The sequence below is a fragment of the Thalassophryne amazonica genome, chromosome 2 (assembly GCF_902500255.1).
Source record: "Thalassophryne amazonica chromosome 2, fThaAma1.1, whole genome shotgun sequence".
NCBI classification, from domain to species: Eukaryota; Metazoa; Chordata; class Actinopteri; order Batrachoidiformes; family Batrachoididae; genus Thalassophryne; species Thalassophryne amazonica.
This window is the reverse complement of record NC_047104.1, coordinates 136,133,327-136,146,737: the sequence shown is the minus strand read 5'-3', so window position 1 is coordinate 136,146,737 and position 13,411 is coordinate 136,133,327. Positions and strand designations below refer to the sequence as shown.

Here is a 13,411-nt window from a genome sequence, read left to right as displayed (position 1 = left end):
AAACCAAGAAACTTTTTATTTGTTAGTAGCTACTCGATTTGGAACAGAAATATTTATTATGCCCCACGCAGCGCTTGCGCCGCAAGGCGGGGCATATAGCATCCGGGTCGTCCGTCCGCCCGTCCAGCTGTCCGGCCGTAATTTGTTCGCCACAACGTAGCTCTGCACCTATTGCTTGCAAATCATCATATTTTGTGGGTATATGCCTTGGAGGAGTACTTCGCATGGGTTCAAAGGCCAGTGACCTTGACCTACTTTTCAAGGTCACAGTGGTCACAACTGTCAAATCCTTCGCCGCAACGTAGTTTCGCACCTATTGCTTGCAGAAATTTCATATTTGGTGGGTACATGCCTTGGAAGAGTACTTCACATGGGTTCGAAGGTCTGTGACCTTGACCTACTTTTCAAGGTCACCGGTGGTCACAACTGTCAAATCCTTCGCCGCAACGTAGTTTCGCACCTATTGCTTGCAGAAATTTCATATTTGGTGGGTACATGCCTTGGAAGAGTACTTCACATGGGTTCAAAGGCTGGTGACCTTGACCTCCGTTTCAAGGTCACCAGTGGTTGCATTTGTTTTGAAGGCTGGTGACCGTGACTGACTTTTTATGGTCACTGTTTGTCACATCCTCTAAATAAATATTATGCCAATCTCCAATTTTTTCATTGTATATCCCAGTTTACATCAAACACATAAGGCTTCAACCAAATACCCACCCCATACAAGTACATATCACTGCACTTTGCGTGGAAAATAATACTGCGTGCGGGACATTTCGTGATGAATGTCTCTAGTTTGACATAAAGTGATAACAGGTTTTTCAGGTTACTTTCATTCTTTTATTACAACCTTCAGGTTTATTTTCCTTTATTTCCAATTTATTTCCTTTATATAGCCCCAAATCACGACAGAGTTGCCTCAAGGTGCTTCACAAGTTTATGTCATGAACTTTGAATGACTGAGAGAAATTTACCAACAACAGGCGATTAAAGTAAAATGTGATGTTTTCATCCAGGGGAGATAGATATTGTGCTATGAACCTTTAGAAATGTTGGTGTTAGACTTCAACTTTTAAAAAATGGTTAATCAATCAATCAATCAATCAATCAATTTCAATCAATTTTATTTATATAGCGCCAAATCACAACAAACAGTTGCCCCAAGGCGCTTTATATTGTAAGGCAAGGCCATACAATTATTACGTAAAAACCCCAACGGTCAAAACAACCCCCTGTGAGCAAGCACTTGGTGACAGTGGGATCCATCAGGCTAATATGTAAAGATAAATAATGTTGGAACTAGCTAGCTAATACCAGTTAAGATCAACAGTGTACCTAGCATAGTCTATCTTAGACTAGCTTAGCATGTTGAGACATGCCAACATGTCTCAACATTGCAACCAGTGAGTGAAAACATCACACATTATTGAGAAATGTTGTTTTTTCAGAATGCAAAAAATGGAGAACCACATCCCAATTTTTCTGGGTCAGGCTCAAAACTTCTCAATCGCCCCTCTTACATATTATGTCACACAACCTTACACAAATTATAATTTACTGTTATTTAATTTGGTTTTAACCAGTTTGGGAACAATAACTTCAAGGTGGAACCATACACCGTAAACTTTTAAAATGCAGATCTGAAAGAAAACTATGGTTGGACGCCCTGGTGGTCACTGACTGCAATGCTTTTTAAAAAGTTGTGAAAATTATGGGATTTTGCCACAAGGTTGGAACCTCTAATTTGACATGTTAATAACAGAACCATGTTACAGCACCACAGCCGCAACTCTAATGAAGTGATTAATACAGATTTAAAGCCATAAAAAAGCAAGAGGACAAAGAAGCAGTTACCCCATCAACAGCTGTATATGTGTTCATGGAGATGACAGGAGACCAGATGTTGAATGGGTTTCAGTTCTGGCACTTCAAAACATTTTTTTCTCTTGGGTTTAAACTCAGTGTATTTTTATTTATTTGGCATTTTACACAGTATTTTGTTGTTTGGCATGTCTACTGTGTTTTATATTAAAATTGCATTAGTGGGTGTAGTTTTAGTCACACAGGTTGGTTGTGGGAATGTTAAAAAATGAATTACTTGAAAACTGAAAGTGGCAGTGCACTTTTCCATCTGGTGCAGACACTCAAAGTGCTGAACAGTGATGCCTCGCATTCAAACATGCACTCAAACGCAAATGTAAGGTTGTCGCCATGCAAGATGCTCAACTGTGCACTGGGTGTAATGTGGGGTTTATTGACATCACTCAAAGACACCTCTGTGATTTTCCTGATGGGGAATCGAACCAAGGATCTTCTAGTCAAAAGCCCACCTCTTTAATCTCTAGGTCTTCCCAACCCCCTCCAACTCTGGGAGTATGTGCCCATGCCACATGTCACTGAACCCAACTCACCATGGAACTCGCCCACGTCCTGGATAGCAGCCTTCCAGCTGGCTGATACCCACTTCTCATAAGCAGCCATCTATCTGTTACAACCAGGTGAAACATGTGTGTCCCCTTGACCTATTCTATTTGCTGGGGTCCTCAAGCCTGAGGCACCTGCACTTTGGATCATGCCCAGAGAAACATGTCACATGGCCAAAATGTTGGAGCTGACTCTACCTTACAATGTAATCCTCATGAAATAGGAATTTGTTTGACACAGTCATTCCAGGGGTATGTAAGGATATTCTGTAGAGACCAAAAACATCCAGTCTTAAGTAACAGGTCCAAGTCTCATAACTCTAAGCACCTGAAAAACTTGGACCTCCATTTTCCAGAATAGGTAGTGGCATTGCCAGACACCTGTGTCCAAATACTTCATGAAAATTCAGTAAGGTATATCTTCTATTATACATTCCAATACTAAGGTGGAGCTCTACTAGTATATACTAAGGTACATCTAAATATCTTAAAGAGAAAAAAAGAAAGTAGAGCTACTTAGGTGCCTGGTCTTGAGAACCAGGGATGGTACGTTGAAAAGCTTTTTTATCCCATGGGAACTCTCCCTACCCACCCAAGCGGCTCAAGAAAATGGACATCATGTATATAAGTGACATTTACACAATCAGGGCAATAAACAACATATACAAGAAAAATAGTTACTACATAATATTATAGGAGTTAGTTCCTGAAACCTAAGTGTTCATACAGGAGAAGATTGTAGTGTACATATACCTAGTCTGTAGACTTGTTGTAAAACTAAATTATAGCTAGTAGGCTAAGATATAAATCTGGTTATGTTATAGAAGCTATGATGTAATATGTTTTAGGTTTCTATCTAAAGTTCACCCTGCTAGCTAGGTTATGGATAGCTACTATAGGAAGACAAATTCCATACTCTACATGCTTTCTAATGGAAACCCCAAACTTAGATACTATCTGTTGCTAGCTATTAAAGAACCCTTTAAACTGAAGAATCATTAAAAATCTACACCATGTAAAATAAAAGTGCAAATCTGGAAAGTAGGCTAACTATAGCCAGATGAACTACTGTTAATTTAGCCATTAACTAGCCTAGTGCACCTTGCTAATCAACAACACTAAACAAAGCCGGTAACTGGCGTATAAAGCACAATAGCATCACGTCACCCTACAATAACAGTCGTAACAACAAATACATAGAACAACAAATGCAAAGAAAGCAGACCCGACTATGTTAGCATGATTACCTAACCGCCGAGTTCAAAACGCTAAAATTACTGGGCCCAATTGGGCCCAGAACAGAAAGCCCCGTGGCATTGTTTGTTGCATGGTTTATGTTATTTTTATGTTGGACATGGCCCCGGAAAAAAGATGCTGGAAAAAAGAGGCTTCATAGGACTCTTATCTGACATACATATATTAAAAATAATTATTACCACTCCAGTTAAATTAATTTATAGCTGTCATTGCTGTACTTTGATCTTCAACATGTTGATGGATGATTGCTGTGTTCCCTTCAGCTGGATAACTTGGAGTTTGATGGCGAGGAGATCAACGGACTGGCACGGTGCCCATTTGACTCCAAGCAAACCAATGTTGCCCTTTTTGCTGGTAAGACTTGAATATACACACATGCCCACACACGTAGTTAGTATTTCTGGAGAAAAGATGTGTTCCTACTTGTGGTCTTATTATCACCTCTGTGTCAGTGCCACGGTTAAACTGAGCCCGCAGCGCAACAGCTCAGCCAATTACACTTTATAAAAGAGGAGAGAAGCAAGTAAGCGGACAGGTGGTGTACCCAAGTGTTTTATGTTGTGTTCTTTCAGAAGGGAAGCTGTATTCTGCTACAGTAGCTGACTTCCAGGCCAGCGATGCTGTCATCTATCGTAGTCTGGGTGATGGTTCGGCCTTGAGAACCATCAAATATGACTCCAAATGGCTGAAAGGTAGGCAATAACCACTCAAAATTTCACCGATGCAGTTATCTCTTTCTCTCTGTGTTTCCTTTTTTGTGTTTTCCTTCCTCGACAAAACACATCTACCTGCCTGAAAGCTAAATGCCCACAATGCCTCAGCCCAATGAACGTGTGAGGCTGTCAGAGCTGTTTTTGGATTGATACACAGCTTCCCTCCTTTGCCAACTTCCACGGGGATAGGGCCTGTTCTCTCACAGGCAATCTAGGTCACTCCCAGTCATATACAGCCTTGTACAAATCCCTGAAATATTCAACATGCACAGTGGTGGTGACGATGCAAAAATACACTTCAACACTCTGCCTCTCTGTCTCCTTCAGAACCTCATTTCCTGCATGCAGCAGAATATGGGAATTATGTGTACTTTTTCTACCGAGAGATTGCAGTAGAGCACAGCAATCTCGGCAAGGTAAGACAGCCCGCCTGCGGTTTATAATGCTTTATAGAATCCGCACAGGCACGACGTGCAGGAATTTATGTGTTAAAAGGGTTACTCCTCCCTCAGTATATGCGTTTTTGGTCACAAGTGGCGACACTAAGACAAGTACTGCAAACTGTATCAGTATATAGGAGAAATTTCACATGTTGGCAGTTGCAGTTCCAGAGGCCGTGTTGTGTGTGTTTTTTGTGGTGTTTTCTGGGGGGGGGGTTCAACATTTTCGGTTTCTGAATTCTTTTTCAGATAATTTTCACAGAACATTGGTTATCTCTGCTATGCACCATTTGTCATTGTCATTTTGGCACTTGGTTTCCGACTGATAACTGGAAGACAAACAAACAGGCATAAAATTGGATCCTCCATCCAATTTTGGTGGTGTAGGTAAATCCATAACAGAAAAATGAGAGTGACTGAGGTACTTTTGATTGAGATATAATGCAAAATGTACACCAAATGGGCTTTTTCTTTGTCAAATATGAGTGTAACTGGGGCTGGTTTGATTAAGATATAATGTAAATAAACATTAAATGGGGTTTTCAATATCAAATTTGAATGGCAACAAAATCTGTAATCTGGATCAGTACCAGTTAAAACTCTGTCAGTTGATAAAGGATACCATCCCACATAACACTCTCAAATATGCATACATGTCAACCTATACGGATTGTCCGTAAATTATATGGATTTTTCCAAGTTTCAGTGTCATACGGACATACAAATAAAGTCTTACGGATATTCAGGGTTTGCTCTGCAGCGGCTCTGTAATCAACCGTTTCTGCAGCGTGATTCCACTTTGATGCATGAACCAAATGAAACAGTGCTTCGATCCACTAGCTCATTGGTTCTTTGATTCGCTGCTCTTCACAAACGGCAAGTCCGCTTCTTAAATCCTCTCAAAGCCATTAAAATATTATGAGTCACTTTTGTGTGGATTAAAGTCACTAACTGGGACTCTTGTTTTGTTGTAGTCAAGAAGCGAGAATCGTCCTCCGTTCCGTTGTCTGCTGAGACAGAGTCCGGTCGGAATTAATAACTTCAAAACGAATTGCCGCTTTAAATAAAATGACACCTCTTTAAAACGTTGTATTACAGACAAGAAACTACAATCGACTAAAACGTTTTTTTCTTCCCAAAATGAGACGTCCTGCATTCTTTATGAATTAAACTGATGCTGGTGTGAAGCACAGCGAGCTCAGACATATGGAAAGACATTCATGCCAATAATGTCTGAAAGGAAATGCTTTTGACAAAAACTACAGATTTTGTCAGAGATCAGAAAGTACAGAGATCAAGGATCCACCATGAAGAGTTTGTTATGTTCAAAGTTTAAGGATCCAGTGACCAATTTCATATTTATTTACTTTATTCAATTTATTTTTCATGATTTTATTAATGTATTTCTATTAGTGACACACAGTTCTTGTTTCTGTAAAAAATAACTAAATTTGACACATTCAGTTCGATAAAATTCAGCTTAACGCATGAATACTAGATCGCTATTGTTTGAAATTCAACTGTGGAGGAAATACTAATGATCCTGACTTTAATGTCATTGGGGCAACTCATAATTTGTGGACAAAAACCCAGTTATGTGACACCGCTATGCGGTTGTGTGCATTGTAATAAAACTGATTTTGGTGCGATTTGGAGGTTATAAGGATTTTGTGTTGATTTTATGGATTTTCTCACTTGGTTATACAGGTGGACCATCAAAGGGGTTGACATGTATGAATATGAAAGACATTTTTGTCATTTTTGACCATGTTAAAGATAGAGATTTTCCAAGATTCTTCCTGACTTTGACATTTGACCTATGGCCTTGAAAATGTAATCAGTTCTTGCCTATCACAATATGAATCCTCTGCAAAAATGTAACAATGATATATGAAGTATTGTGGGTTACAGGTTGTTCACAAACAGACAAATGAATGAACAAACAAACAAACAAAACAAACAAACAAACAAACAAACAGGTGAAAACATAACCTCCACCCAACTGCATTGGTGGAGGTAATTAGAAGATTCACAGTGGTTAAAATAAAGATAGTGTATTATCAGTAGTGACGACACTGTAAAAACAAAAACAGTGCCACCGTTTTTAAGGGTAAGAAACTGGTTGTTGTTGCTAGCAGACTCACTGTATAAAAAATACAGTAAAATATGTGAACACCTTTACAGAAAAACTTTATTTGCGCCTTGAACTTGGGATATTCTGTTTTGGAAAGCAAGCACACTGTTTGTGCCATCATTCTGTCACATGGTGTAAATTTATTTGAAAAGGTAATGAACTGCAGAATTCATTGATATTACATTCTTTGAACAAATACAGGAAAAACATGATAATATGGCAATATGATATCCAATAAATTATATTTGCAGAGTAGTTCTTATTGTTGGACAACACAGTGGGGCAAACAGTAAATTTGCTTGTCTCCCGAGCAAAATATTTCAGGTTCAAAGTTTCCTAAGCGCCATTCTCCAGATCAGCATGCGGGTCCTGTGTCCAACGCCATCTTGTGGCCCTGAGCAAAATGGGATATTGGTTTTTACAAAGTTCAGCAGGTATTTATGTATTTTTCACAGAACTATATTGATAACCAACTACCCAGATTGCCTTAGAATGCAGGAAACAGGCTATAGATTTTTTTTAAATCTCCCATTGGACGACCCCCTAGTATTGATGTGCCTTCAGCACACCTAACCAAGTCACAACCCCTTGTTTCACCTGCGGCTGCATCTGCCCCTGACTGGGAATGTTCTCCTTCTATAAGGTGCACTGAGAGGATTTGTCGCCCAGAGATCACAGTGTTTGCCTTAACATACAATACAAACATGCAGAGGGCATTAGGATGTTCTGGGGTTGAGGCCAGATTCAGATTTGATCATGTCTGATCCAGTACTGTTCAGTCAAAACCACAGGAAGCTGGCCTTCCCCATCAGCCACCTTCTAATAAATATTTCAGTCCTACTAATGCTGGGGTGACACCTGGCCTCTGATGAAGCTTTGCACTGTTCAATAATTAAACTGGTAGAAAACTGCTTCACATGCTGAAGGAGTACCCTTACCTCCAATAAAACACATTCACGCATGCCCTACATGAAGTCAGTCAGGACAGTTTGTTCCCTTTTTATTTTGAAACGTTTGCTTAGGCCTAGGCAGCAATTCTTTGTGGACGAATCTGAAGATGTGTTTGTGCATATTTGTTAAGTCGTGTGTACCGACTTGCTACAGGATGTAGAGCTGCATTATTCAGAGTGTTTTAGTGATGTTCACTCTGCTTTCTTGCTCTACAGATAGTGGAATACTATCTGCAATACTCCAGACACAGCTGCTAACTATATATTTCATTATTTCTATACTGTTTTTAAATTTAGCTCTATTTGCACTAATTTATATATATAGATATATTTTATAGATATTTAGAACTTCAATTCAGTTTCAAATTATTTCATTTATATAGCGCCAAATCAAAACAGAGTTGCCTCAAGGTGCTTCACACAAGTAAGGTCTAACCTTACTAACCCCCAGAGCAACAGTGGTAAGAAAAAAACTCCCTCTGAGGAAGAAACCTGAAGCAGACCAGACTTAAAGTGGTGACCCTCTGCTTGGGCCATGCTACAGACACAAATTACAGAACAATTCACAAAACAAATATTCAGGAAATGCTGTTGTTGCACAGGACAGGAGGGTCTCCAGCACAAATACCACACCCATCTCTGGATGGAGCTGCACCTTAAACAGAGAGAAAAAACAGAATCAGGCATCAGAAAGACAAAAAATAAAGTAGAATTTGTCAGCATTAAACAGCAAGAAAAATAGGAAATGCTAAGGTGATTGCTGGCCACTAACCCTAAGCTTCACTAAAAGACCCAGAATTTAGGTAAAGTTGAGGCCACGGCACGCTCTGTTTATTAATAAAATGAATTAAAAGAGTAAAAAGTGTAGAACTATAGCATGGTAGCCACACGAAAGGGAAAATAAGTGCGTCTTAAGCCTGGACTTGAAAGTCTCCACAGAATCTAACTGTTTTATTGATGCAGGGAGATCATTCCACAGAACATGGGCACGATAAGAGAAAGCTCTATGACCTGCAGACTTATTCACCCTAGGGACACAAAGTAGTCCTGCACCCTGAGAACGTAAAGCCCGGGCCGGTACGTAAGGTTTAATTAGGTCAGCTAGGTAGGGAGGTGCCAGTCCATGAACAATTTTATTTATTTAAGTTATTTATAACTTGTTCCAGTTTTTGCTGTGTACTCTGGCAGCCAAGCAATGACATTTTGTTGCCAGACTCACTGTTGTGTTTTTGTGCAATGACAACAAAGAAAGTCTAAGTCTCAGTCTTCAACCCATTTCTGCCCTCTCTTGATCCCTTCCCCCTGCACAGGTTGTGTATTCTCGTGTGGCGCGCATCTGTAAGAATGACCTCGGTGGGTCACAACGCGTGTTGGAGAAACACTGGACATCATTTGTGAAGGCGAGGCTGAACTGCTCCGTGCCCGGGGAGTCTTTCTTCTACTTCGATGTGATCCAGTCTATCACTGACATCATCAGCATTGACGGAGTCCCGTCTGTGGTGGGAGTGTTCACGACGCAGATGAACAGGTGAGCAAGTGTCGCAGGTGCAGTGGTGAGAACAAAAAAAAAACAAAGGAACTTTGATAGACGTTGATACATTGTATTAGTATGATACAGGTAAACCTCGTTAACTTGTGGAAGTTGGGGTCCACAAAATCAGACCAGTTATCTGAAACCGCGACTTAATGAGGTTGACCCCCCCCCCCCAAAAAAAAACTTTAAAATCAGCTTACCTTGCCATATTACAATAATTTCAACCATTTGAAGCATGATTCCTTCCTGGATGCTGATGATTTCTTCATCTGGAGTGGGTTCTGGAACTTTTTCTTCCTCTTTGGGTTGCTGCGCTTCTGCAATGAGGGCTTCATCAGTGTGGACAATTTGAGATTTTTGGATGTGGCTATCATCGTTGTCTCCTTCCCACCGGTTCAGATTGGCCTGGAATTTATACTCGCACCCACCACCTGTGCCCGAGGCACATACCCGTCACTCTCTCACCCGAGGCGCACATGTCATTTTGTGATAGCATCACGAAAATGCTTTTCGTGACAGAAGCACAAATTCATTTTGTGACGGTAGCACGAAATGTGGGGTGACGCAGGTGGGTCTTGGGGGCGGGGGGTTATGGTTAATCAAAATGGACTTTTATACAGTATTCTAACTTTTCAGGGTCCATAAATCGATTGCGAGTAAAGCCAAAACAAATCAAATCAAATCAATTTTATTTATATAGCGCCAAATCACAACAAACAGTTGCCCCAAGGCGCCTTATATTGTAAGGCAAAGCCATACAATAATTACGGAAAAACCCCAACGGTCAAAACGACCCCCTGTGAGCAAGCACTTGGCAACAGTGGGAAGGAAAAACTCCCTTTTAACAGGAAGAAACCTCCAGCAGAACCAGGCTCAGGGAGGGGCAGTCTTCTGCTGGGACTGGTTGGGGCTGAGGGAGAGAACCAGGAAAAAGACATGCTGTGGAGGGGAGCAGAGATCAATCACTAATGATTAAATGCAGAATGGTGCATACAGAGCAAAAAGAGAAAGAAACACTCTGCATCATGGGAACCCCCCAGCAGTCTAAGTCTATAGCAGCATAACTAAGGGATGGCTCAGGGTCACCTGATCCAGCCCTAACTATAAGCTTTAGCAAAAAGGAAAGTTTTATGTTGTGTGGGCCGCTGAAGAGGAGGTACTGCTGGCCCACCACCACCAGAGGGCGCCCTGCCTGGAGTGCGGGCTCCAGGCACCAGAGGGCGCTGCCGCCGCCGAAGGCTGCCAGGGTGACAGCTGTCACCCATTACTGGACACAGCTGACTGCACTCAGGACGGAGGTATATCAGCAGGACAGCGTCTCCACCTCAGTGCCGAGATATCGCCTTGAGCCTAAGGTAATCTTCTCTGCAGCTTCTTTAAGTATAATCCTATAATACTTGTTAAACCTTTCAGGACAGCTGACTACCGAAAGCCGAGTGATCGGATAAGTACTCACCTTCCTGCTTATTGTGACAAGAGGTGGAGGCGGCTTGCCCCTCTCATCTACTGGGTGCGGTCGCATCCCAACCTGTGTGTTTGTGTTCTTTCCCGCCAGCAGTACCGGATCCGACGAGCGAAGGCAGTGGCCACCTGGGAATTCGGGACTTGGCGGTTCCAGTACTTCTGGGTTTCGGTGGCAGAGGAAATCTGGGTGGTTCCGGTTCGACTAGGACGGACGTCTCCTACCTTCGGGCCTGCCCACAAGACACCAGCAGATTTCGGCTTACACCTCCAAATTGTGAATTATTGTATCAGTTGTGCTAATTTCACAACAGTAAAACTTGTTCTTACCTTTTTCCATTGTCCGTTCATTGCGCCCCCTGTTGTGGGTCCGTGTACCTACACTTTCACAACAGGATATCTCGGCCAGCGTCATGGATCCCGAGGGGCGTCAACTGGCTGTTGAACGGCCAATGGAAGACCAAGGCGCGGTGGAGGCCTCGGGAGGGGTAATCGGTGAGTTGCAGCGGATCCTCACCGCTTTCACCTCTCGGATCGATTTAATGACCGAGCAACACGTTCTCCTAAACCGCAGGGTGGAGGCTCTCGCCGCACAAGTGGAGGCACGCCCTTCGGGCGCCGCTGCGGCTCTCCCTCCCGAGGACCCTGCGCGTGAAAGTAACGTTCCACTGGTCGTTCAACGGTCCCTCCCTCCGTCCCCAGAAGCATACATAAGCCCTCCAGAACCGTACGGAGGCTGTGTGGAGACGTGCGCGGATTTTCTGATGCAGTGTTCGCTCGTCTTCGCACAGCGTCCCGTAATGTACGCGACTGATGCTAGCAAAGTAGCTTATGTGATAAATCTGCTTCGCGGGGAGGCACGCGCTTGGGCTACAGCGCTCTGGGAGCAGAGCTCACGGCTCCTTCATACATACGATGGGTTTGTACGGGAGCTCAGAACGGTATTCGATCATCCCAACAGAGGAGAGTCCGCTTCAACCGCACTACTGTCCATACGACAGGGGCGTCGGAGCGCAGCTGCCTATGCAGTCGCCTTCCGCATCGCGGCAGCGAGATCCGGCTGGAATAGCACTGCCCTCCGCGCTGCCTTTGTAAACGGACTGTCTCTGGTCCTAAAAGAACACCTGGTGGCTAAGGACGAACCACGGGATTTGGATGGGCTCATTGATCTAGTCATACGACTCGACAACCGGTTAGAAGAACGCCGCCGGGAACGAGGCGAAGGGCGTGGCCAGGCACGCGTCGTCCCTCTCCCTTCCGGGTCCGATCGAGCTCCGCCCTCCCCACGCTCCTCTGTTCCTGCGCTCCGTGGGGTCACAGCTCCCCCTACTGACGAAGCTAGGGACACGAGTAGGGCAACATTTAGGGCACCAGATGCACAGAGGAGATGGACCCACGGAGCGTGTCTTGTTTGTGGTTCAATAGAGCACCATGTGAGAGACTGCCCCGAGCGGTCAAACGCCAAACGCCCGCCCTTAGAGACTGGGCCAGGGGTGGGCCAAAACATTCACGTGGGACACACCCACATTGCTACACGACTCCCAGTCACAATCCTGTATGAGGATTCAACCCTGAAGGCCCCAGCACTGGTGGACACGGGCTCTGAGGGGAATCTGCTTGACAGCAGATGGGCCAGGGAGATAGGGCTCCCTCTGGTGGCTCTTACCTCGCCTGTGCAGGTTCGAGCACTAGATGGCTCCCTACTCCCACCAATCACACACAAGACACCTCCAGTAACCCTGGTGGTGTCAGGTAACCACCGGGAGGTGATCGAGTTCTTCGTGACTCAGGCCACCTCCCGTGTGGTTTTAGGGTTTCCATGGATGCTTAAGCACAATCCCCGGATTGATTGGCCGTCCGGGGTAGTGGTGCAGTGGAGCGAAACCTGCCATCGGGAGTGTCTCGGTTCCTCGGTTCCTCCCGGCTCCCACGCTAAGGAGGAGGTCCGAGTCCCGCCCAATCTGACGGCGGTGCCAGCGGAGTACCATGACCTCGCTGACGTGTTCAGCAAGGATCTGGCTCTCACGCTTCCTCCCCACCGCCCGTACGATTGTGCCATTGATTTGGTTCCAGGCAGTGAGTTCCCGTCCAGTAGGCTGTACAACCTCTCACGGCCGGAACGCGAATCAATGGAGACCTACATCCGGGACTCATTAGCCGCCGGGTTGATCCGGAATTCCACCTCACCGATGGGCGCAGGTTTCTTTTTTGTGGGTAAAAAAGATGGCGGACTTCGTCCATGCATTGATTACAGGGGGTTGAACGAGATCACGGTTCGCAACCGATACCCGTTGCCCTTGTTGGATTCAGTGTTCACCCCCTTGCATGGAGCCAAGATTTTCACCAAGCTGGATCTTAGGAATGCGTATCATTTGGTTCGGATTCGGAAGGGAGACGAATGGAAGACGGCATTTAACACCCCCTTAGGTCATTTTGAGTACCTGGTCATGCCGTTCGGTCTCACTAATGCTCCCGCGACCTTCCAAGCGTTGGTAAACG

The 13,411-nt window shown here is 44.0% G+C and overlaps 1 protein-coding gene across 6 annotated transcripts in view; it reads left to right on the top strand.

Annotated features, from left to right (window-relative positions):
* Nucleotides 1-13,411, top strand: part of sema6dl (sema domain, transmembrane domain (TM), and cytoplasmic domain, (semaphorin) 6D, like) — an 80,434-nt gene that overhangs the window by 43,854 nt on the left and 23,169 nt on the right. For all 6 annotated transcript variants that reach the window (XM_034194261.1, XM_034194276.1, XM_034194253.1 and 3 more), the window contains exons 7-10: nucleotides 3,944-4,034; nucleotides 4,253-4,372; nucleotides 4,721-4,809; nucleotides 9,228-9,445. In XM_034194261.1, the coding sequence (XP_034050152.1) occupies nucleotides 3,944-4,034; nucleotides 4,253-4,372; nucleotides 4,721-4,809; nucleotides 9,228-9,445 (518 nt within the window). The remainder of the gene's footprint in view (nucleotides 1-3,943; nucleotides 4,035-4,252; nucleotides 4,373-4,720; nucleotides 4,810-9,227; nucleotides 9,446-13,411) is intronic.